The sequence below is a fragment of the Schistocerca cancellata genome, chromosome 2 (assembly GCF_023864275.1).
Source record: "Schistocerca cancellata isolate TAMUIC-IGC-003103 chromosome 2, iqSchCanc2.1, whole genome shotgun sequence".
NCBI classification, from domain to species: Eukaryota; Metazoa; Arthropoda; class Insecta; order Orthoptera; family Acrididae; genus Schistocerca; species Schistocerca cancellata.
The window spans coordinates 1,074,894,625-1,074,918,741 of NC_064627.1; the positions used below are offsets into that span (position 1 = coordinate 1,074,894,625).

At 38.5% G+C, this 24,117-nt stretch overlaps 1 protein-coding gene across 1 annotated transcript in view; it reads right to left on the reverse strand.

Annotated features, from left to right (window-relative positions):
• The window catches only part of LOC126163074 (TBC1 domain family member 16), a 100,808-nt gene that overhangs the window by 65,022 nt on the left and 11,669 nt on the right, over positions 1-24,117 (reverse strand). The window contains exons 4-6 of the mRNA XM_049919979.1: positions 23,375-23,506; positions 22,241-22,457; positions 11,392-11,515 (exon numbers count right to left, since the gene is read on the reverse strand). Of these exons, the coding sequence (XP_049775936.1) occupies positions 11,392-11,515; positions 22,241-22,457; positions 23,375-23,506 (473 nt within the window). The remainder of the gene's footprint in view (positions 1-11,391; positions 11,516-22,240; positions 22,458-23,374; positions 23,507-24,117) is intronic.

The window sequence follows — 24,117 nt, forward strand, 5'->3', positions numbered from 1 at the left end:
TGATTTGAACAGTAATTAAGTTGTGGTGGTGGCTCTATTCTTTTTTTCATAGCGTAATGAATAGTAAATCTACTGCACATCTTGAGTTTTTGCTACTTTGCATATGAGAAAGAGACCCAAATCATTCAAGTTTAACCAGTTTCAGACAGTTATGAACTGAAGTAATGTTTTGTAGTGTAGTGTGCACTTGATTTAAATTTTTTTCTATTCCACACCTTTCGTACTATAGCCAATTTTAGTGTTAATTATTATAATGTTATGAGAACTATGTAATGTATTTATTTATGAAGTAATGACTATCATTTGCCATTAGTGTTAAACATTCTTTTTCGTAGACTTAAGTTAAAAGTAAAAGTAAGTGTACTAAAATAGGGTATTTTGTCTCATTTTTTCATGTACTGTGACAGAGGAGAACCACTTCCAAGGGAACTAATCATGGTGCACTTCCTTGATAACTGTCACTAGGAACTGTTGAAGTCGTGGACAGCTTGATGAGAAAGTGTGTTAAAGCTCATTAAAAGTGTGAAAGTGATTGAACAAAATACTAAACTTTGAGCAAGTGAATTTTTTTGTCTAAACATTAACTGCAATGCGTAGTGTAATTTAACTTCTTTGCTACCCATGAGGATTAATTTTTGTTCAGCAAGACAGGACTTGTACCAAATGATATGTATCTTTAAATGTAATCTTAGCTTACCCAAATAGGACATCACTTATGATGAAGAGAGGCCTAATTTTTTGATAACAGTATAACTGCAGATATTTTGTGATATTGTATGACAATACACTGAATGCAATTATTTTGTATGGAGATTTTCATAGGGCCAGTTCACATAACTATAAATTCGAAAAAAAAAGAAAAAACATATGTACTGTAGTTATTGATAAGATTTCTTATGCAATAATTTTTGTGTGTGTACATTGTTAAACACAATTTCTGGCATCACTTGTAGTCACTGAATTGCCCATTTGGCTATTTGCAATATCTATCTGGTCAATCCAGTGAGGGGGTGATGTGATGAAGCAAGCTGGGATATTTTTAATTCCCCTTCTGTTTTGCCATCTGCCTCCTTAAATTCGTTTTGTTACTTTTAACTATTTACCTTTGGCATATGTGAATACAATTTGCTTTTTCATAACAGAGAAAGATTGGCTCTCAGTTTTAAAGAATATAACACCAGATCTAATTTTCTGCTTAGTTTTATATGTAATTGATTTTCTAATTTATTTTGACTATTACTAGTTGCTATGTTTCATTATAGGGTGAAATCAGTAACTGTTTTGTAACATAAATTCTATTGTTGATGTATAAACAAATATAAATTGTGTACTAATTATAAACATTTGGAAGACTAAATACTAGTAATCTTAAAGTATCTATTTGGCTCTATTCGAAAACATGTTAGCAAAACCACCCCTGAATTAATTCCAAAGTAATTAACAGTTTTGTCAAAAGTATTGTTTACATAACTATGTATGTTAATTTTACCATTTAAACAAATAATTCACCCTAAACATTGTAGCAGAAGAAACTGTTAAAAGATGGAATTTTTCAATGTATTCAGTTAATTTAATGAGTTAAGTTTTAACTGTAATTTCTGTAAATTTAACTTTGAACAATGTGTAGTTTCAGTACCTATTATTGTGATGATATATAAGGTCCGATTTTTGGTCACAAGACAGTCAGTCCACAGCTGAGTTGCAGACGAGGAACCCGTGTAGCTTAGAACGACTTAACAGTGAAATAAGTGTTACACCAATAGACCGTGTGTCAAATCAATGACAGTGACTGTTCAATTTATTTGAAGGACTGTGAACTATGTGGTTATGTTGTTACTGCTCGCAGATATTTAACAGTAAACTATTCTAGCAGTATGGTGAGGTCCACCTGCAAACTATTAATGAGGCTTATGGACAGTTTAAACAATAGTGCACTGGCCATACACATATAACTGTATATGATTGGGGGGGTTGTGCAAAGAGAAAATAAAAGACAATGAAATGCAACTGTGCACCTGTCGGCTACATTATTTACCATAGTCAGTGTCCAAATTACAAACCCCAATTTTCAACCAGTGTAGCAACGCAGTACGTCAACACTGAGGACACCCAACAAAATAAATAAAGCAGGTGGATCTGCTACAACGTAAACTACCCTGAGTAAGTCTAGTAACAAAGTTTCAAGAACTGGCTTTAAATGATGCCTCCCTGAATATACTACATCATCCTACATATCACTCACTCTGAGATCATGAGGATAAGATCATAATTACTGCATGCTCAGAGGCATTCAGACAATCATTCTTCCTAAATTCCATGTGTGAATGGAGTGGGAAGAAACCCTAATAACTGGTACAATGGGACATACTCTCTGATATGCACCTCACCATGGTTTACAGAGTATAGATATAGATGTAGATGTAGTTAAAAGACAATCTGTACTAATAGCCCAAGAGAAACAATATACTGATTCAGCATGTCATTACACTGTCAACATCTACGTCAACATTACAGATCCCGCTAGACTTCATCAGGATTCTGAGAAGAAAATTTAATATCACCAAAACTATTCTCAGCAGTCACGGAAAATGTTATGAGAACCTTAACTTGGAAAATGAAGGAGGCATATATGTTAATGGAGCATATCTGAATGACCCTCATTTTCCAGACAACACTGTACTGTTTGCTTCTAGTGCAGGTAAAGTTGGAACAATAAATGAAAGAACTTAAAAGAGCAAGTTTGAAAGAATACTTGAAAATAAGTTATATTACGACTAAATCAATGTACAATGAACAAACTGAAAAGAAAATGGTAAAAGTTAACAATGCAGCCATAGATCTAATTGAGAGATCTTGATAATCTATGTAAATAAAAATCAGTTGCCACATGTATGGAAGATCATCTCTTGACAACATCTCGATTGATTTGGCTTCATTGTTTGATGATCTGTTTGATGATTCTGCTTGTTCGTGTTTTCATAACAAGAAACAATTCTGCTCTGAATATTGATATTTTGTGAAAAAGAATACAACTGTAAGCAATATTTCAGGGTGTTATCAGTGGTGATCATATCTTTGGTGTGTCACAAAGACTGAAGAGTGTAGTCCATGTATGAAGGCAAATCAAATAAGAATCAAACAATAAACATTTTCTGTTAAACCAGTTGTGAGAAAGAACATGCTAAGCTGTGCTGTGAAAATGTATAGTTTTGTTTTCCTTTTCGCAGTCATTTTCAAATGAAAAGCAGAAAGTTGTGTTTATGGCTAACTTTATAATATCTGTTCACAGATTTAAACTATGCAAAATACTGTCAGTAAAGCCCCAATGCTCACAGATCTAACAGCTGGAAAGAGCTCTCTTATACCCTGTGCACTAATAATTCCACTGATTTATCATTTTATTTTGACTTTTATTCCCAATCAAGGTTCTGTTTGTGATAACAATAAATAAAGGCATAGAGAGGGGGAGGAGGAGATGGACAGAGTTGGGATCAGGAAATGGATATAAACAAGGGGAAGGAGGATATGGACAGAGACGTGAGGAAGGAGAAGATGGATACAGATAGTATGAGGTAGGAGATGTACAGGGAGTGGGGGGGGGGGGGGGGGGGGGAGAGATAAGATGATGGAGAAAGATAAAGGGGAGAAGGAGGAGGAGATGGACAAAGGGAGTGTGGCGGAGGAGGAGGAGGAGGAGGAGGAGGAGGAGAAGGGTAGACAGAGGGGAGGAAAAGGAGATCATGACGTATATCCTATTCCCATCCAAATTTAGCAATTGCGAAGCAATGACGAATTCACTAGCAGGAAATATCTTTTAAGTATTTACAGAGACTTAATTAGTTACTTCCCAACATACTCATCAGTATGATCAAGGTATCCATCATACCAGTGCACCAACATTTGTTATCCCACTTCACAGAAACCTGCTGTCAACAACTGGATCCATCGAGCTAATTCTCTCTCTTACTCAGCACTGTTATTGTTGTCTGTAACTTATAATTGTTTTTGTAGCAGAATGTGTTTCAAGATGTAATAAATAGAAATAAAGTTGCGGCAGCTTGGTGGTTGCATTCCTTCTGACGCAACTGATTCCATGTGATGTAGGTTGTATCGGATCATGCAAAAGCTTAATACCTCCATTTGGTATTCCATGTCTCTTATTCTTGAAAACACAATGTAACTGTATTAAAGGAAAGAGTCTCTCCTTTTCATCCCATCTGGTAAATCTCCCCCAAATCAGGATTCTGGGCAACTTTTCTGAACTCTACCCCTTTTCCTAAACTTCATTAGTCTTTTCCCTTCACCCCTCTTCCTTCTCCTTCAACCCTTCTGCCATTTGCTCCAAAAGTTTGCACACATAATACCTTTTATATGTGTGTTCACCTGCTGCTGCTTGGTGAGTAGATTGTTATTTATCTGTACAGTTACATTAGGTTTTCAAAACTTGGTTTTTTTCATTGATACATTAGCACATGTCTCTTATTCTGGATCATCATGGCTGTTTTCTCGATGGCTAACAATATGAAACACCATTTATAGCTACCTCTACAGTAAAAGCTCAGTCAAAAGAGCAATATCTCAACCCAAAACACAGTGATACAGTGTTTTATCAGAGACAGTCTTTTTGAGTTTAGAGTTCACAGGTGAACCATTATGACGTCAACTCACAGACTGATGTGTTGTTTCTATTGTTCCACTGAGTGATGTAAAGTGTCAGTTTCATGCAGCAGTGACTAACACATCTGGGAGACTGACAGTGGTCCACGATTGTGAACTACTGGCTCTGTGTAATTTCTTGCTGCAAACTTTCAACAGTTATGGCATCACCAGGAGTGGGTGTCTACTATAGTCTTTGTTATGTACAACAGCTTGACCATCAGTTAATTGTCAGCAAGAATGTGTAACCATACTGTCTGTCGTAAGGCTGTGTCCATGCACATTGCATATCTGGGACTAGGTCTCAACTGTATGCTTCTGAGTTTGCAGAAATCTGATAAATTCAGACTCACAGTTGGTGGGAGGTAATATTAGTGCTGCCACTATCTCCTAGTGGCGTGGAAAAAGAAATGCTATCACAACAGTTACTGCACCATATTATTGCCTCATACCCCCTCTCTACAATTACACAATTCCATTCTGTTCTGACTATCCATGTAATCTTAACACTTTATCAGAAGATACTTTCAGAATCACTTTGATGTTTAGGGCAACTGAAGACAGGAACTGAACTGGGGAAGGGAGAAAGGAAGAAAGAAAGACTGTGAGTGAGTGTGAGTGTGTGTGTGTGTGTGTGTGTGTGTGTGTGTGTGTGTGAGTGTGTGTGTGAGAGAGAGAGAGAGAGAGAGAGAGAGAGAGAGAGAGAGAGAGAGAGAGAGAGATGGATTAAGGTTTTTAATTGGTAGTCATAATAATCGTTGTTAAGCAATAAAGTGTATTCTATGAAGCAACAAATGATGAAATATGTGGTTTCACCTTCCATATGCCTTCCCTTAAAGTTTTCTCAACCCCAAAATTTCCTGCTGAACCAAAGAACATGACATACTTGTAGCAGAACTACAGGAAACGAAAATCTAATGTATACATGCACGAAGCTCATGACAATGCAAGCACACAATTGCTCTATAGGTCAAGACAGTAGCTGGTACGTTTGCTACTGTTTCTTTGAAAGTAATTCTTGAAACTGACAACATAAGGCTCATTTTCTGCAACCTATTTAAGACTTTTGACAGTGTGAGTCACAGTATTCTCCTAAATAAATTGATATTTTAACAGAAGAAATAATGAATTTAATTAATGAAAGGAGAAAATATAAAAACGCAGTAAAGGAAGCAGGCAAAAAGGAATATAAACGTCTCAAAAATGAGATCGGCAGGAAGTGCAAAATGGCTAAGCAGGGATGGCTAGAGGACAAATGTGAGGATGTAGAGGCTTATCTCACTAGGGGTAAGATAGATACTGCCTACAGGAAAATTAAAGAGACCTTGAGAGAAAAAAGAGCCACTTGTATGAATATCAAGAGCTCAGATGGAAACCCAGTTCTAAGCAAAGAAGGGAAAGCAGAAAGGTGGAAGGAGTATATAGAGGGTCTATACAAGGGCGATGTACTTGAGGACAATATTATGGAAATGGAAGAGGATGTAGATGAAGATGAAATGGGAGATACGATACTGCATGAAGAGTTTGACAGAGCACTGAAAGACCTCAGTCGAAACAAGGCTCCGGGAGCAGACAACATTTCATTGGAACTACTGACGGCCTTGGGAGAGCCAGTCCTGACAAAACTCTACCATCTGGTGAGCAAGATGTATGAGACAGGCGAAATACCCTCAGACTTCAAGAAGAATATAATAATTCCAATCCCAAAGAAAGCAGGTGTTGACAGATATGAAAATTACCAAACTATCAGTTAATAAGTCACAGCTGCAAAATACTAACGCGAATTCTTTACAGACGAATGGAAAAACTGGTACAAGCCAACCTCGGTGAAGATCAGTTTGGATTCCGCAGAAATATTGGAACACGTGAGGCAATACTGACCCTACGACTTATCTTAGAAAATAGATTAAGGAAAGGCAAACCTACATTTCTAGCATTTGTAGACTTAGAGAAAGCTTTAGGACAATGTTGACTGGAATACTCTCTTTCAAATTCTAAAGATGGCAGGGGTAAATTACAGGGAGCAAAAGGCTATTTACAATTTGTACAGAAACCAGATGGCAGTTATAAGAGTCGAGGGGCATGAAAGGGAAGCAGTGGTTGGGAAGGGAGTGAGACAGGGTTGTAGCCTGTCCCCGATGTTATTCAATCTGTATATTGAGCAAGCAGTAAAGGTAACAAAAGAAAAATTTGGAGTAGGTATTAAAGTCCATGGAGAAGAAATAAAAACGTTGAGGTTCGCCAATGACATTGTGATTCTGTCAGAGACAGCAAATGACTTGGAAGAGCAGTTGAACAGAATGGACAGGGTCATGAAAGGAGGATATAAGATGAACATCAACAAAAGCAAAATGAGGATAATGGAATGTAGTCGAATTAAGTCGGGTGATGCTGAGGGAGTTAGATTAGGAAATGAGACACTTAAAGTAGTAAAGGGAGCAAAATAACTGATGATGGTAGAAGTAGAGAGGATATAAAATGTAGACTGGCAATGGCAAGGAAAGCGTTTCTGAAGAAGAGAAATTTGTTAACATCGAGTATAGATTTAAGTGTCAGGAAGTCGTTTCTGAAAGTATTTGTATGGAGTGTAGCCATGTATGTAAGTGAAACATGGACGATAAATAGTTTAGACAAGAAGAGAATAGAAGCTTTCGAAATGTGGTGCTACAAGAGAATTCTGAATATTAGATGGGTAGATCACATAACTAATGAGGAGGTATTGAATAGAATTGGGGAGAAGAGGAGTTTGTGGTACAACTTGACAAGAAGAAGGGACCGGTTGGTAGGACATGTTCTAAACCAGTCTCAGGACTGAAAACAACAACAACAACAACAACAACAACATGGGATTGATGGCATCACCAACCAATGGATAATGTCATATCTAACCAAAGGAATGAAGAAAGTTGTACTTAAGTAAATCAACCAATATAGTGGGGGGAAATAATTCTGACTGAGGTGAATCACATATGGGGTTCCCCAAGCCTCAATGTTAGTTCCAATACTGTTCCTCATCTATGTAAATGATCTTCCTTCTAATATACAATAAGCAGAATTAGTTTTTACAGATGACACTAGTATTGTAAAAAAATCTAAGCATAACATACAAACAGAAAAAAATGGTAAACAAGGTTCATAAAAGTATCAAAGACGTGTTTTCTGCAAATTGTCTCACCCTCAATTAAAAAAGATGCAAGATATTCAGTTCTGCACATCTTGGGGCTCTACGCTAATGAAGGTAAGAGCGACACATGGTGAAGAAATAACAAATAGGGTGGAAACTTCAAAATCCTTAGATGTTCATATTGATGGGAAATTAGATTGGAAAAAGCACATTTTTGAACTCCTACAACAACTTAGTTCAGCCACATTTGCACTTAGAATCATTGTAAATCTTTGAGAGAGAGACAAATCAGTTAAGCTGACATATTTTTGTTTAATGATTTCACATGGAATAATGTTCTGGGGTACCTCGTCTTCAAGAAAGAAAGTCTTCATTGTGCAATAATGTGCTATATGAATAATACATGGTGCTTACCCACAATCATCCTGTGGACATCTGTTTAAGGAGTTGGGCATTTTGACTATTGCTTCACACTATATTTATTCCCTCATAAAGTTTGTTGGAAATAGTTCACTACAGTTCAAAAGGTACAGTGATGTATAAAATTACGATGCCAGAAGGAAAAAATGACATTCATTATTCTACATTAAGGCCTCTATAGGACAAAAAGCAGATGAAATGTCTGACAGGCAGTAAAGTAAGCTAACTAACTAGTAGTTGTTAAGGGACAGGCAGCAAGCTGCCCATACATTGTTGTCATCTAAAACCAGCCAGTTTTCAAGTGACAAGTGGCTTGACATCATGAATTGTATGTACCATTACTACGTACAGTGCACACAAAATAACTTGATCTGTACCTGTGCACACAAAATAACTTGATCTGTACCTGTGCACACAATGTGGTATGAGAGGCAAAATTTTGACATCTGAAGCTGTCACACAAACATATATCTCGCGTAACTTGTAGGATATTCTATGTCAACTGTTTCTCACTGGAATACTGAGAAAGAAAAAGTCACATAACAAAGGATTAACCAAAACATAAAGAAGGCTGATAACTGGCTACCAGAAGAAAATCTTATAAAACAAAAAAAGGTGTAAGAAATGGAGTGTAGTGGACAATGTCACTTATTATGATACTGGTAACCTGTTTGTCAATATTACCCTCTTATTTTAATCTGGACTTTCAATTGTTTGATTTTACCTAAATATACAATTTTCTTCCCTTCTTGTAGACCTTTTCAGAAGTAATTCAGCCTTTGGGAGTACTTGCAGCTGTTTCCTTTCTCTATTTTTATTCTCTTTGTTGTTCAATTGTAATACTACCCTCTCAAGCACATTGTTTAATGAGATTCTTACTCATTTGTTTGCTTCTTCTGACATACATTAAAGGTGTTACACATTTACAAATGCCTGATTATAAAGAATTTATTGTGAAACTACAGTGTGCGAAGACTGTGGTGTCATGTTGTGTACCATAATAAAGAGATAGCAAGAACAACGCTCGAAATGCGCAGGTCAACAAGTGACAGTCAACTGACATTGCCGCCCCTTCTAAACATAGAGGTAGCACTCAGGACAGGAATACATTTCTCCACCGGGGCCACGTAATTTTGCAAAAGTCCATCTTTCTTTCTCAATAGACCTTCCACATTTTCCAAAATACTTAGCTACTGCAGTCTTCCAAAACCTCTCTCCATCAGAATTTGCTATGTCAAAAAATATTATTGTTGTAAATCCACAGATACAGGGGTGGACAAAATATGGAAATGGCACAAGCAAGGCAAGTGTGAACATAAAAGCAGATGCTAGCCAAGCCTGCAGGTTCAACGGTTGTAAGTGATCACAAACTGCACCTGTGCAATGTCTTCAACATGTTACAAGTGCTAGTCATGGTTAGAATTGCATTCTGTGTAGTAGTAAGTACATTATGTCAGAGCTTAGTGCCTTTTAATGTGGGCAAATTGTTGGTGTTCGTATGGTGGGTGCTTTTGTAATCAATGTAGCTGGTGTTTGGTGGTTCAAAGAGTACCAGATAAAATTATACCACATACAGGGCAAATGAAAAAATATCATCCACGAAGTCACAACACCAAAGAAAGTTGCATGCTGAGTGATCATGACAGACGGTCATAGAATTTTTTTACATGTCTAGTTCTGTACAACCAAACTGAGCAGCAAATTTCCATGGTCATGGAATGTGTCACAACACAAAATTACAACAGAATTATGACAAAAAATAAGATAACAGTATGTTCCATAAAATTTCAGGATTGCAGCCACATGAATCCAACTTCTTCTTCTAATATTTCGACTGAATACCGTCCAGCCATCTTCAGAGTGAGCCGATGTGACACCTCGGCTCACTTTGAACATGGCTGGACGGTATTCAGTAAAAATATTAGAATAAGAAGTTGAATTTATGCAGCTGCACTCCGGAAATTTTATAAAACAGTCTTTGCGCCACGAAAATCTGAAGATGCACAACAAGATAACAGTAGCTGCAAAAATCACTGCAGAATTGGATGTCACACTTGCAAACCTTCTCAGCGCCGAAACAACGCAAAAGGGAGCTTCATAAGCAAGGAACTGCTGGGCAATCTGGAATTCCAAAATCACTCGTCAATGATGGTAATGCATGTAGCAGGAAAACATGGTGCTGAAGCCATAAAACAAGTATGGAGCAATGGATGAAAGTTGTTTGGTCGGATGAGTCTTCCTTCACACTGTATCTAACTTCTGGTCAACTTTACGTCCCAAGACTGGAAAGTGACAGAGGTTCAACGATGATTTGAGCAACCATATTTTGGTATTCATGGGCACCACGGTAACTCTGCAAGGCTGCATTACTGCCAAGGATTATGTGAGCATTTTGGCCGACCAGGTCCAGACCATGGTACTTTTTGTGCCCTAATGGTGACACTGTATTCCCAGACAACAGGGCATCTGCTCATAGAGCTCGCTTAATCCAGTACTGGTTTTTTGAGCACGAGGACGAACTGTTGCATCTCCTCTGGTCACCATAGTCACCAGATATCAGTATTATTGAGCGTTTATGGTCTACTTTGGAGAGGAGGGAGTGTCATCGCTATCCACCTGCAACATAATTACCTGAACTTCCAACTATTTTGCTGGAACAATGGTATAAGATTCCCTTGAAAACCTTACAGAACCTGCATTTATCCATTCCAAGAGGAATAGAAGCTGTTTTCAATGTCGACAGTTTTCCTACACCATATTAGGCATGGCAATGTGTTGTGCGCTTTTGGTGTTTCCATCACGTTTGACCACATTGTATATTTTGTATCTGATATTATCACTATTGTTATTATAATTAATATTACTACTACTACTAACAGCAACAACAATGTCCCTATTATTAACACTATTAGTTCTTAGTCAGTACTGTTATTCACCCTGCTTTGCTTCAAATCATTTTTAACTCTATTACTTCAATTTTATTACTATTTGTCATATTGAAATTATTGTCATACCAATCACATTAAACATGAACAAGTGTGGAATTAAAATGGCACTTTCACACTGTGATACATCTCACATGGTGCCAGAAGTGTAAGTGTAAGTGTGTGTGTGTGTGTGTGTGTGTGTGTGTGTGTGTGTGTAATCATATGCATGTACATCATTTAACAGAAGATTATTGTCTACATTACCTTTCGCAATGCCAGATCATCTTCTACCTGCCCCAGTTCGTTGAGCAGGCTCTCCCACACTTCCCTGCTTATTGGTGCTGTGTGTCCTTCCTCAGGATGCAGTTCTTCTTCACTCACTTCAGGCCTAAATGAATTTTTTAAGTAGTTTGGTGATTGTACAACATGCAAGCTGTTTGAACAGTTTGCTTCAAGCAAGTTGGCTTGACACCACAATTTTAGAGAACAAACTTATACTTCCAAAACAAGAAGCATCATGCCCATAAAAAGAGTGAGGAGCAGTGTTGAATTTCAATTATAGTTTGAAACAAACAACTGCATTAGAGCATCAAATACTATCCAATAGGTTTAGCTATAAGAATGTGAATCTCTAATGTGTTTTGAATCCACAAATCAACTATACTTCATTTCAAACATACACTCACAGAATTAAAAAAAAACATATTCTTCTATGAAATTGTTCTTAGGCACATCATTTCAAACTAACAAATCTGGCTATAGCAAAATGGATGAAAACTGTGTGCATAATTGATATAAACTATAACAATATTATGAAAAGGAAAGTTGCTACTCACCATATAGCAGAGATGCTGAGTCACAGGTAGGTACAACAAAAAGACTGTGTGTGTGTGTGTGTGTGTGTGTGTGTGTGTGTGTGTGTGTGTGTGTGTGTTGTCTACTTTTGACATAAGCTTTGTTGGCCAAAAGCTTATTTTGTGACATTCTTTTTGTTGTGCCTATCTGTGACTCAGCAACTCTGCTATATGGTGTGTAGCAACTTTCCTTTTTATAATAGTGTTACATTCCATACTGGATTTTCCATTGTTTAACTCACATAAACTGGTACTCATTACACACATAATAGACTAAAAATGGTAAATGCAAGCATTTTTAGGAAAATATGAATAAATAGCACCGTGCAGAAGGCAACACATGCAAATTAATTCAGGTTACTAAAAACCATGTTACCTACATCTACATAAACACAAAGCATGTTAGAAAGATAAGGGTTGTTTGCTTATATTTAAATGATGGCAGATCAGAACTAAGCATCATAATGCAGTGTTATGTATGATTGTTTACAGAGCTGTAGAAGTAATTGTTTTAATTCAGTTGTCATTCAATTGAGGATGAAAGCAAACAACAACGGCTTCAAAAATTGTTAAAATTGCCAGTTGGGAAGTGTGCTGTAACTTCATTTTGAGGTGCATAAGAACCTACAGCTGCTTGAATTCATTAGGAGTTGTGCATAGTTTAAGGGGTCTAGATTAATGAGTGAAGGAAAGGTTATACAATGATTTCAAGAGTTTAAAAGTGGATGTCAAATGTGCATAATAAAAAACAGAGTGGCAGGCCCAGTATCCACACTGACAATGCTGTGCAAATGTGGATCAGTGACAGTGATGTCATTGACAACTGATGCTCTAATTGACACATACTGTGAGATGCTTACCAAACTGAGATATCCTGTCCAAAGCTGATGGCATGGAAAACTAATCTTAAGCATTCTTCTGTAGCACCACATTTCAAAAGTTTCTCTTCTCTTTTCATTTAAACTGTTTATCGGCCGTGTTTCACTTCCATACATGGCTACATTCCAGACAAATACGTTTAGAAAAGATTTCCTAACACATAAATCCATATTCAATGATAACAAATTTCTCTTCTTCAGAAATGCTTTTTTTGCCATTGCCAGTCTACATTTTTATATGCTCTCCTCTCTGGCCATCATCCATTATTCTGCTGCCCAAATACTAAAACCCACCTACTACTATAAGTGTCTCATTTCCTAATCTAATTCCCTCAGTATCACCTGATTTAATTCGACTACATTCAATTATACTTGTTTTGCTTTTCTTGATGTTCATCTTACATCCTCCTTTCAAAACACTGTCCATTCCATTCAAATCCTCTTCCAAGTCCTTTGCTGTCTCTGACAGAATTAAAATGTCATCAGTATACTTCAAAGTTCTTTTATTTCTTCTCCCTGAACTTTAATTCCTACTCCAAATTTTTTTGTGTTCTTTACTGCTTTTCAGTGCACATATTAAATAGCATCAGGGACAGACTGCAACTCTATCTCACTCCCAATGTTTCCCTTTCATGCCCGTCGACTCTTATAACTACCATCTGGTTTATGTACAAGTTGTAAACAGCATTTAGCTCCCTGTACTTTACCCCTGCTACCTTCAAAATTTCAAAGAGTCAACACTGTCAAAAGCTTTCTCTAAGTCCACAAATGATATAAATGTAGGTTTGCCTTTCCTTACCCTATCTTCTCAGGTAAGTCGTACGGTCAGTATTGCCTCACCTGATCTACATTTCTCCAGAATCCAAACTGATCTTCCCCAACGTCTGCTTCTACCAGTTCTTCCATTCTTGTACAAAGAATTTGTTTTAGTATTTTGCAACTGTGACTTATTAAACTGACAGTTCACACCTATTAGTAACTGCTTTCTTTGGAACTGAAATTATTATATTCTTCTTGAAGTCTGAGGGTATTTTGCCTCCCATACATCTTGCTCACCAGCTGGATGAGTTTTGTCTTGGCTAGCTCTCCCAAGGCTGAATATCGTCTACTCCCAAGGTCTTGTTTTGACTTGGATCTTTCAGAGCTTTGTCAAATTCTCCTCACAGTATCACATCTCCCATCTCATCTTTATCTACGCCCACTTCCCTTTCTATAATATTGCTTTGAAGTTTATTTCCCTTATATAGACCCTCCATAATCTCCTTCCACCTTTCAGCTTTCCCTTCTTTGCTTAGGACTGGTTTACCACCTGAGCTCTTGATATTCATACAGCTCCTTACATTTCCCCAAAGGCCTCTTTAATTTTCCTGTAGGTGGTATCTAACTTTACCTGGTGAAATATGATTCTAAATCCTCACATTTATCCTCCAGCCATTCCTGCTTAGCAGTTTTGCACTTCCTGTCAATCTCATTTTTTAAACATACTTAAAAACAAAGATGATGTGACTTACCAAATGAAAGTGCTGGCAGGTCGACAGACACACAAACGAACACAAACATACACACAAAATTCAAGCTTTCGCAACAAACTGTTGCCTCATCAGGAAAGAGGGAAGGAGAGGGAAAGACGAAAGGATGTGGGTTTTAAGGGAGAGAGTAAGGAGTCATTCCAGTCCCGGGAGCGGAAAGACTTACCTTAGGGGGAAAAAGGACGGGTATATACTCGCACACACACACATATCCATCCACACATATACAGACTGTCTGTATATGTGTGGATGGATATGTGTGTGTGTGCGAGTATATACCCGTCCTTTTTTCCCCCTAAGGTAAGTCTTTCCGCTCCCGGGACTGGAATGACTCCTTACCCTCTCCCTTAAAACCCACATCCTTTCGTCTTTCCCTCTCCTTCCCTCTTTCCTGATGAGGCAACAGTTTGTTGCGAAAGCTTGAATTTTGTGTGTATGTTTGTGTTCGTTTGTGTGTCTGTCGACCTGCCAGCACTTTCATTTGGTAAGTCACATCATCTTTGTTTTTAAGTATATTTTTCCTTCGTGGAATGTTTCCTTCTGTTATAACCATATCATTTTTTAAACATTTTTATTCCCTTTGCTTCATTTTTAAATTTTCTCCTTTCATCAATTAAATTCAATATCTCTGGTGTTATCCAAGGCTTCCTACTACGCATTGTCTTTTTACCTATTTGATCATCTGCTGCCTTCACTATTTCATCTCTTAATGCTACCCATTCATCATCTACTGCATTCCTTTCCCCTGTTCTAGTCAACCGTTGTATAATGCTCCCTCTGAAGCTCCCAACATCATCTGGTTCTTTCAACTTATCCGGGTCCCATCTCCTTAATTTCCTACCTTTTTCCAATTTCTTCATGACAATAAATTGTGGTCAGAGTCCACACTTGCACCTAGAAATTTAACATCTGGTTCCTAAATCACTGTCTCACCATTATATATTTAATCTGTAACGTTCCATTGTCTCCAGGTCTCTTCCATGTATACAACTTTCTTTTATGATTCTTACACCAAGTGTTAGTGATGATTAAATTATGCTCTGTGCAAAATTCTACCAGGTGGCTTCCTCTTTCATTCCTTTCCCCCAGTCCATATTCACCTACTATTTTCTCTTCTTTTCATTTTACTACTATCAAATCCCAGTCCACCACCATGATTAAAATTTCATCTCCTTTAACTATCTGAATAATTTCTTTTATCTCATCATGTATTTCTTCAATCTTCTCATCATCTGCAGAGCTAGTTGGCACATAAACTTATACTACTGGGGTAGGTGTGGGCTCAGTGTCTTTCTTGGCCATGATAATGTGTTCACTATGCTGTCCATAGTAACTAATTGCATTCCTATCTTCTTATTCATTATCAAACCTACTCCTGCATTACCCCTATTTGATTGTGTTCACCTGACCAGAAGTCCTGTTCCTCCTGCTACTGAACTTCACTAATTACCACTATATATAACTTCAATCTATCCATTTCTGTTTTTAAATTTTCTAATCTGCCTACCTGATAAAGGAATCTAACATTCCCCACTCTGATCCATAGAATGGCAGTTTTGTTTCTCCTGATGATGACATCCTCCTGAGTAGTCCCCACCCAAATATCCAAATGGGAGACTATTTTACCTCTCGAATATTTTACCCAAGAAGATGCCATCATCATTTAACCATACAGTAGAGCTGCATGTCCTCAGGAAAAATTACGGCTGTAGTTTTCCCTTGCTTTCTGCCATTCACAGCACCACAGCACAGCAAGGATGTGTTGGTTGATGTTGCAAGGCCAGATCAGTCAATCAACCACACTAATGCCATTGCAACTACTGAAAAGGCTGCTGCCTCTCTTCAGGAACCACTCATTTGCCTGGCCTCTCAACAGATACTCCTTCATTGTGGTTATACCTACTGTATGGTTATCTGTATCACCGAGGCAAGCAAGCCACACCAACGACGACAAGGTCCTTGGTTAATGGGGGGTTGTTGAATCTATCCGAGCTGTTCAGAACAAAAACAAAAATTGCATCACATTACTTTCCAGAAAAACCTGGTATAATTTTTTATGACCAGAGGGCCCTTATGTTTTAAATATTCTTCATACTTCTGGAGTCACTATGCAATGCATGGCAAATGATTCTTGCTACCAATACAAGAGATTTTTTGTCCTATTCCAAGCTTTTGACAATGTTGACTGGAATACTCTCTTTCAAATTCTAAAGGTGGCTGGGGTAAAATACAGGAAGCGAAAGGCTATTTACAATTTGTACAGAAACCAGATGGCAGTTATGAGTCGAGGGGCATGAAAGGGAAGCAATGGTTGGGAAGGGAGTGAGACAGGGTTGTAGCCTCTCCCCGATGTTATTCAGTCTGTATATTGAGCAAGCAGTAAAGGAAACAAAAGAAAAATTTGGAGTAGGTATTAAAATCCATGGAGAAGAAATAAAAACTTTGAGGTTCGCCGATGACATTGTAATTCTGTCAGAGACAGCAAAGGACTTGGAAGAGCAGTTGAATGGAATGGACAGTGTTTTGAAAGGAGGATATAAGATGAACATCAACAAAAGCAAAACAAGGATAATGGAATGTAGTCAAATTAAGTCGGGTGATGCTGAGGGAATTAGATTAGGAAATGAGACACTTAAAGTAGTTTTGCTATTTGGGGAGCAAAATAACTGATGATGGTAGAAGTAGAGAGGATATAAAATGTAGACTGGCAATGGCAAGGAAAGCGTTTCTGAAGAAGAGAAATTTGTTAACATCAAGTACAGATTTAAGTGTCAGGAAGTCGTTTCTGAAAGTATTTGTATGGAGTGTAGCCATGTATGGAAGTGAAACGGACAATAAATAGTTTGGACAAGGAGAGAATAGAATCTTTCAAAATGTGGTGCTACAGAAGAATGTTGAAGATTAGGTGGATAGATCACGTAACTAATGAGGAGGTACTGAATAGGATTGGGAAGAAGAGAAGTTTGTGGCACAACTTGACTAGAAGAAGGGATCGGTTGGTAGGACATGTCCTGCGGCATCAAGGGATCACAAATTTAGCATTGGAGGGTAAAAATCGTAGAGGGAGACCAAGAGATGAATACACTAAGCAGATTCAGAAGGATGTAGGTTGCAGTAGGTACTGGGAGATGAAGGAGCTTGCACAGGATAGATTATCATGGAGAGCTGCATCAAACCAGTCTCAGGACTGAAGACCACAACAACAACAACAACAACAACATTCCATTTCTGTAATGAGTGAGGAAAAAAGACTCACTCTATGTCTCACTGTGTGCCCTAATCTCAATTATCCTATTAGCGTCCCAAAATGGGATGTACAAAGACTGCAGTAGAACTGATGTAAAGACTTCCACAAATACTGGTTCTCGTAAATTTACTGAATAGCGTTTCACAAGAGTAACATTGCTTCCTTACAAAGATTCCCCATTAAGTTGCTTGAGCATCCTGTTATAAATTTCACGGTATACATAGTGGCTTCTTGGTAAAACGGTAAAACTGAGATAGTGAAATTAATGGGAAACTTAATAATAAAGTATGTCTACTGCCCTCTGAATTGAATTTTCACTTGGCCAATTTACATTCTGAAACCACAGCCACTTCAAGGCTTTAGTTGTCATTTAAGGGCTGTCACTGATATTTCATCATGCCAGTGATGTCTGTTTGTAAATTTTGTTGATTTATATTCTATATTACATAAGAAAGCTTCTGTCAAGGCAACTTATAAGAACTCCATACACTGGAGCAGTATTCTAAAATTTGATGCTGCTGCTGATCACTAAATATTTGGGGATAAAACTATAAGCGCTTGAGTGTACTGGGGCTATTGTCTAAGAGAGATTTCCTCCAGCCAACTGGTGCTTTTTGGTATGTTCTAGAATTTTAGTGGTGTTTCCTACATATATTTGTGGGCAAAAATGCTAGATTTAGTGCGAAGTCCACCACTGCTTGCTCCAGCTCACCTATTTTGTCAGCTAATGTCCACATTATGTCTTGTGCTATTTGCTCCAGTACACAGCCAGGGCATGGAATCACTTATTTTTTCTCAGCCAGCTGCAGTTGTCACGATGTGCTGCAGGTCTGGTCCTCCTCCTGTGGCCATTATGGAATGACTGGCAGCTTATGGCAGGCAGTGTGCTACCCCCACTCTCACTGGGCGAGGGGGAGGGGGGAAGGGGAGCCGTGCACCACTATGACTGCTGCCGGCCCTGGGGGTGGCTTATGCTGCTCGCTGTGTCCCTAGCACCAGCTGTTGCTGTGCTGTTGGCTTCTTCTTGATGTGTCGGCTGTTTGTCAACACCCCTGACTTCTGTGCCCTTGTTTTCAGATGGTCCTGGTGGATCTTCACATCAGATTTGTACTTTCCGGCTCACCACACACTTAGTGCCACAGTTTGTGCCCTGTGGCAGTACCATTGTTTCACATTTGCATTCCCATTGTTTCACATTTGCATTCCCATGGGTGTGCGGGTTTCTGCACATTTTCACAAACGGGATTTCTTTTGCAGTAGTTGACCTTGTGCCACCACAACCCCACAAATGTCTTCTGGTTGAACTTTTTATGCAGTTGTGTCCACGATCTCTGGGAGCCCTGGTGATGGCTTCTACCATCCCCTTCACTTGGGTTGGGCGCACAGTTCTTCAGAGATGACATGGGCACTTAAGATATGTTTAGCTGCCTTCCAGTCATCCTTGTCCTGAAAAGAAACTGTCAGTGCCATGTTACAGGTGCTGGCAATCCACCTTGAATTCACATTTGGATTTCAGGCTGATCTCTTTCTTCATCCCTTCTCATTGCACCCTCCCATTGTCATGTATGACAAGGCTGAAAATGCACTGATCTCCTGGACATATTTGACAGGGAACTGGGTGAAATCTCATCACATTTTCCCAGCAGTTCATTCCTATCTCTTTCGCATTGTCTGTGGCTGCATCCTCATTGCCATGTTCTGCAACCTGCGGCTCTGCAATGCTGTAGCCGGTCATCCATTCGGCCTCCTTTGCACGTGTGTTCTTCATTTTATTTCTAGTGCCTTTGTGTGGCTTCTCAGAACTCTCGTTTCCTGCTCCCGAATTTAGGATGCAACAACTGCCGGTGTCTTCAAATAAGACACTCCTTGCTGCCTTCCCCTTGTCCTCTCACCGAGCTCCTCATTTGACGGCCTCACCAAGTGCAATTAGTTGCATTCTCCCCCTACCCCTGATTTTATTCATTCCCGGGTATTCATTTTGCTAAACACCTGAATAATGGGAGGGGCTCCACTAGTTCACACTAATCTTGTAATAGGGTACTAACAGCTTTTTGTTTTTTGCTACAGACTGTTTTGAGTTTCTCTACACTTGAAAGGAGGCACCATCACACTAAATGGAAACTCTGTCAAAGTCATTCAGCATTCCCTTCTGATCATTTAGCAAAGATACTTTCATGCAGACTACAGCATCATCAGCAAATAATCTGATAGTGCAGCTGATTCTACCTGATGAATCATTTATGTACGAGGGTCATTCAATAATTAAAGAGACAAGTTGGTCTGGGGAAAAAACTGTTAGTAGGGCAAGTTTGGAACTTTTATGGCTTTAAGTTGGCATCGCTGGGATGAGCCCTGATCAGCTGATGTATCAACATTGTTTTGTTTACAATCTCAAAAATACATTTCAAGACAGCGAGTCTGCTTGAAACGTCCACATTAGTTGAACAATGTTCTGTTATTAATTTTTTACTTGCTGAAGGCAAGAAACCAATGAAAATATACTGTCTAAAGTTTTTGGTGAAGGTTGTATTAACCATGCAAATTTTTACAAGTGGGTAGAGCAGCTCAAAAATGGTCACGGCTCAGTAACTGATGAACACTGTTCTGGCCAACTAGTTGCAACTTCAACTCCCTCACTTGAAAGTCAAACTGATGACATTATTCATGCCAACAGTCATGTGACTGTGGAAATGATAGTTGATAAGGTTCAAGTTAGTACTGGTACAGTTTGTAACATTATCTGTAACTAGCTGACGTGCTGCAAAACATGTGCAAGATGGGTCCCAAAGGAGTTGACGCCACTACACAACGAAACAAGGTTGAGAGTGTGCACAGAGCTAAAGAACGTTACGAATGAGAAGGTGAGGACTTCCTCAACAAAATTTTACCTTGCGATGAAACTTGGGTTTACTATTATGACCTAGAATCAAAAAGACAAAGCATGGAGTGGAAGCACACCAACTCACCTGTCAAGAAAAATTCAAAGCCCAAGCATCAGCAGGAAAAGTCATGTTGACGGTGTTCTGCGATACTGAAGGTCCAGTTTTTTTGTGATTATCTCAAAGAGCAGCATAGAATGAACAGCCAATACTACTCAGATTTGCTTTTAAACAAGGTGAAGCCAGAGATGAGAGAGAGACGTTGTGGATCTCAGAGGAGAAGTGTGATTCTTCAGCAAGACCACACACATCCCCATATTGCTCAACTAACCCGTGAAACCATCGACAAAATGGGCTGGGAAGTACTGCCTAATCCCTCTTACAGTCCTGATTTAGCACCTAGTGATTTCCATTTGTTTGCTACACTGAAGGAGGCATTATTAGAAAGAGTTGCAGGACAACAAGAATGTGAAAAAGTTTGTGGGAAATTGGTTCAAACATCAAGATAAAAGAGTTCTTTGCAGCCGGATTGAAAAAAGCTTGTAACCCATTAGAACAGGGGCATAAATGTTCACGGGGATTACGTCGAAAAGTAGAAAAAGTATTGTTTTGTAAAAATAAATGTTTTTTCCTCCAGACCAAGTTGTCTCTTTAATTACTGAATGACCCTCATACATTAAGAACATTAGAAGCCCTATTACACCCCGTTTTTGTTTTGTTTCTGGTGAACATTAACATCCAATGAAATGTTCTGGTTTATATTAGTAAAGTTGTTTCAAGCCAACCACATAATTCTGAAGGTCATCCATATGATCTCAGAATGCTTATCAGCTGACAATGTAGTACAGCACCTTCTGCAAATCTAGGAAGATGCAACCTGCCTGTTCACCTGCATCTGATATTTGCACAATGTCGTTTTTCACATAAGGTGTTTTTATCTGAGCTTGTGCTCATTCTTTGAGATAAGCTTCTTTTTGTTCAGGAACATCACAGCATTCAAACTAAAAATAATCTGTAGGATCTTTCGGCAGAAAGGCTTTAGTAAAATTAGTTTGTAGTTACGTCCACCTGATTTTTAACTCCTTATTTAAATGGGAGCAATCTGGACCCTTTTCCAGCCTCGTGGGATGATTTACTGCATGGTAGATTCTCGATAACCAGGGACATGGAAAGTGGATCTAATTTTGCATTACAATGAATGTAAAAGTTAACAGATATTCTGTCGGGTCCTGGTGTCCTGTTTGCTTCAAATACTCTGAATTGTTTTTCAATGGTGCTAGTTCGTGTTTCCATACCTATCATTTGCGAGTGGGAGGGGGGATAATCAAACACTGGTATGATAATATAATCACATGTTACTACACTTTTAAATGTGTGATTTAAAATGTTTAGTTTGTGCTTGTTTCTTTAAAAACTGGATGGAAGTTTTGAATCCATTTGTTGGTTTTACATATGATAAGAACTTAATACAATTTTTTGATAGATATTGCATTAGGAGCTGACAATAGAAATTACTGTATGCTTAATAAATGCTTAGTTCTTAGCTGATAATGGAGTATACGTCAAAAACAGAAAACGAAGTTCAGATTAAAAAAAAAAATGCATGCAACAGTTATCAGTATTATGAATAAGAAGCAAGTTTATAACAATGCTGATGTGGGATAGATACGAATATGCAACAAACACACTATTAAGGAACTGTCATTCAAGTACATGTAAAATGCACCTGCAAACCATGAAATGTCTGTATGGTAGTGAGTCTTCTGCTGATGGCAGGTCAGCATGAAGAAGGAAGCTCCACTCTTGTAAAACTTTAGCCAGCCTATCTAAGCCACCATGGTGGAAGTGAAGAATTTTATACTGGCTTTCACGTGAAGCAACTACTAACTGGCCACAGGTACATTCTGTATCATTGAAGAACAACCGCAGTGAACGCATCTGGCCTAGAATGAAGAAGGATAAATATTTTATTACACAAGCTGCAAAGCTTATAAATACAAAACAAAGATAAAGAATACAAATAAAAAAATTACTGAAGAAATTTACCTGGTAAACCACAATGTACAAAAATGCATGTTAAAATTTACGTTCCTTTTCTATAGTTTTCAAGTAACTGATGGAGAATGATGTGGAAAAGTTGTTTATTTGAGTCGATAGCACCTTTTCTTCCCTTGTAATGTGCATAGGATTCAGGTATCACTTAGGAAATAACACCAATCACTGCAGTTTCAAGAGTAGCCATTACTAGGGTTGTACTGCAAAATTTGGGGAACAATGCAATGAGGCCAAATGATAAGAACAAGCTGCCTTTTTCATGACCTAATATTTATGACAATTGCAGTCAAAACTGAAGGGGTTTCCTCAAAGAACGAGCTCATACAATCTGTATCAAAGGAAAATTCAATCAACAAAATTAATGGTGGCCATTACTTACCTTCAGGAGTGAAATGTGTAGGACTGATGAGACATACATATATAAGTAAAACTTACACAATACCTAGCTTTCGGAACTAATAATTGCTTCCTCAGTGTGTGTGTGTGTGGGGGGGGGGGGGGGGGGGGGGGGGGGAGATTGGGAAAGGTTAAAAGGAAGGGAAAACCACTGACCCCAGAACGAGTGGGACCCACACGCTGTGAAGAGGAAGTTAAACAAAGATGATGCCGGAGACTGAACAGTTCTGTAGTATTTAAGTACATGTAAAACAATGACAATAGCAACTTATTGAAGAAAAGACTTTTTAAATATTTAACACCAAATCTGCTATCAACTTACATTAAACAAACATTTACAAATGTCTTTTCTTCGATATCTCAGAGCTGCACAACACTAAGTACTGAAAAGTTTGTAATAGCAACTTACTTAGATCGGCAGAAAAGCGACGACATTTGTGTGTCCTGCGGACAACTGGAGATGCAGTCTGGCTCTCAGGAAAGTTGAGATTGTGACGCAGAGCCAACAGCTCAGGTGAACTCATCCAAGTAGGAATATCATCTGGAAACAAAATAATTGTTACACTGTGTATGATTGCAATCCATACAAACAATCCATGTATCAGGGCCATTAATGAAATCAAACAATGGAAAATCCAGGGTGGAATAGTGACAATATCATGAAAAGTATAGATCATTACCCACCATATAGAGGAGATGCTGAGTCGCAGACTGGTACACCAAAAAGATGGCTATGCATTTAAGCTTTCTGCCAAAAGGCCTTCTTCTAAAGTATAAAACACACACACACACACACACACACACACACACACACACACACACACAGCCTCTGAGGCTGGACTGCATACAGCTACTGCATCTGATGGGAGAAGCAATCCACTGTTGTTGGGGGTAAGGGGGAGACTGTGGTGAGGAGGAGGAGGGATACCAGGGTATGTGGGAGCATGCAAGGATGTGGGGGGAGGGAAGTGGGGAAGGAGAGAAATATGGAAGGGAGAAAAAAGACTAATGGGTGCATTGGTGAAATAGAAGGCTGTGTAAAATTGGAGTGAGAGCAGGATACGGGATACCTGGGTGAAGGACAGTTGCTAGCGAAGGTTGAGGCCAAGGGGTTATGGGAACATAGGATACAGGGGTAAGGCATAGGGACAG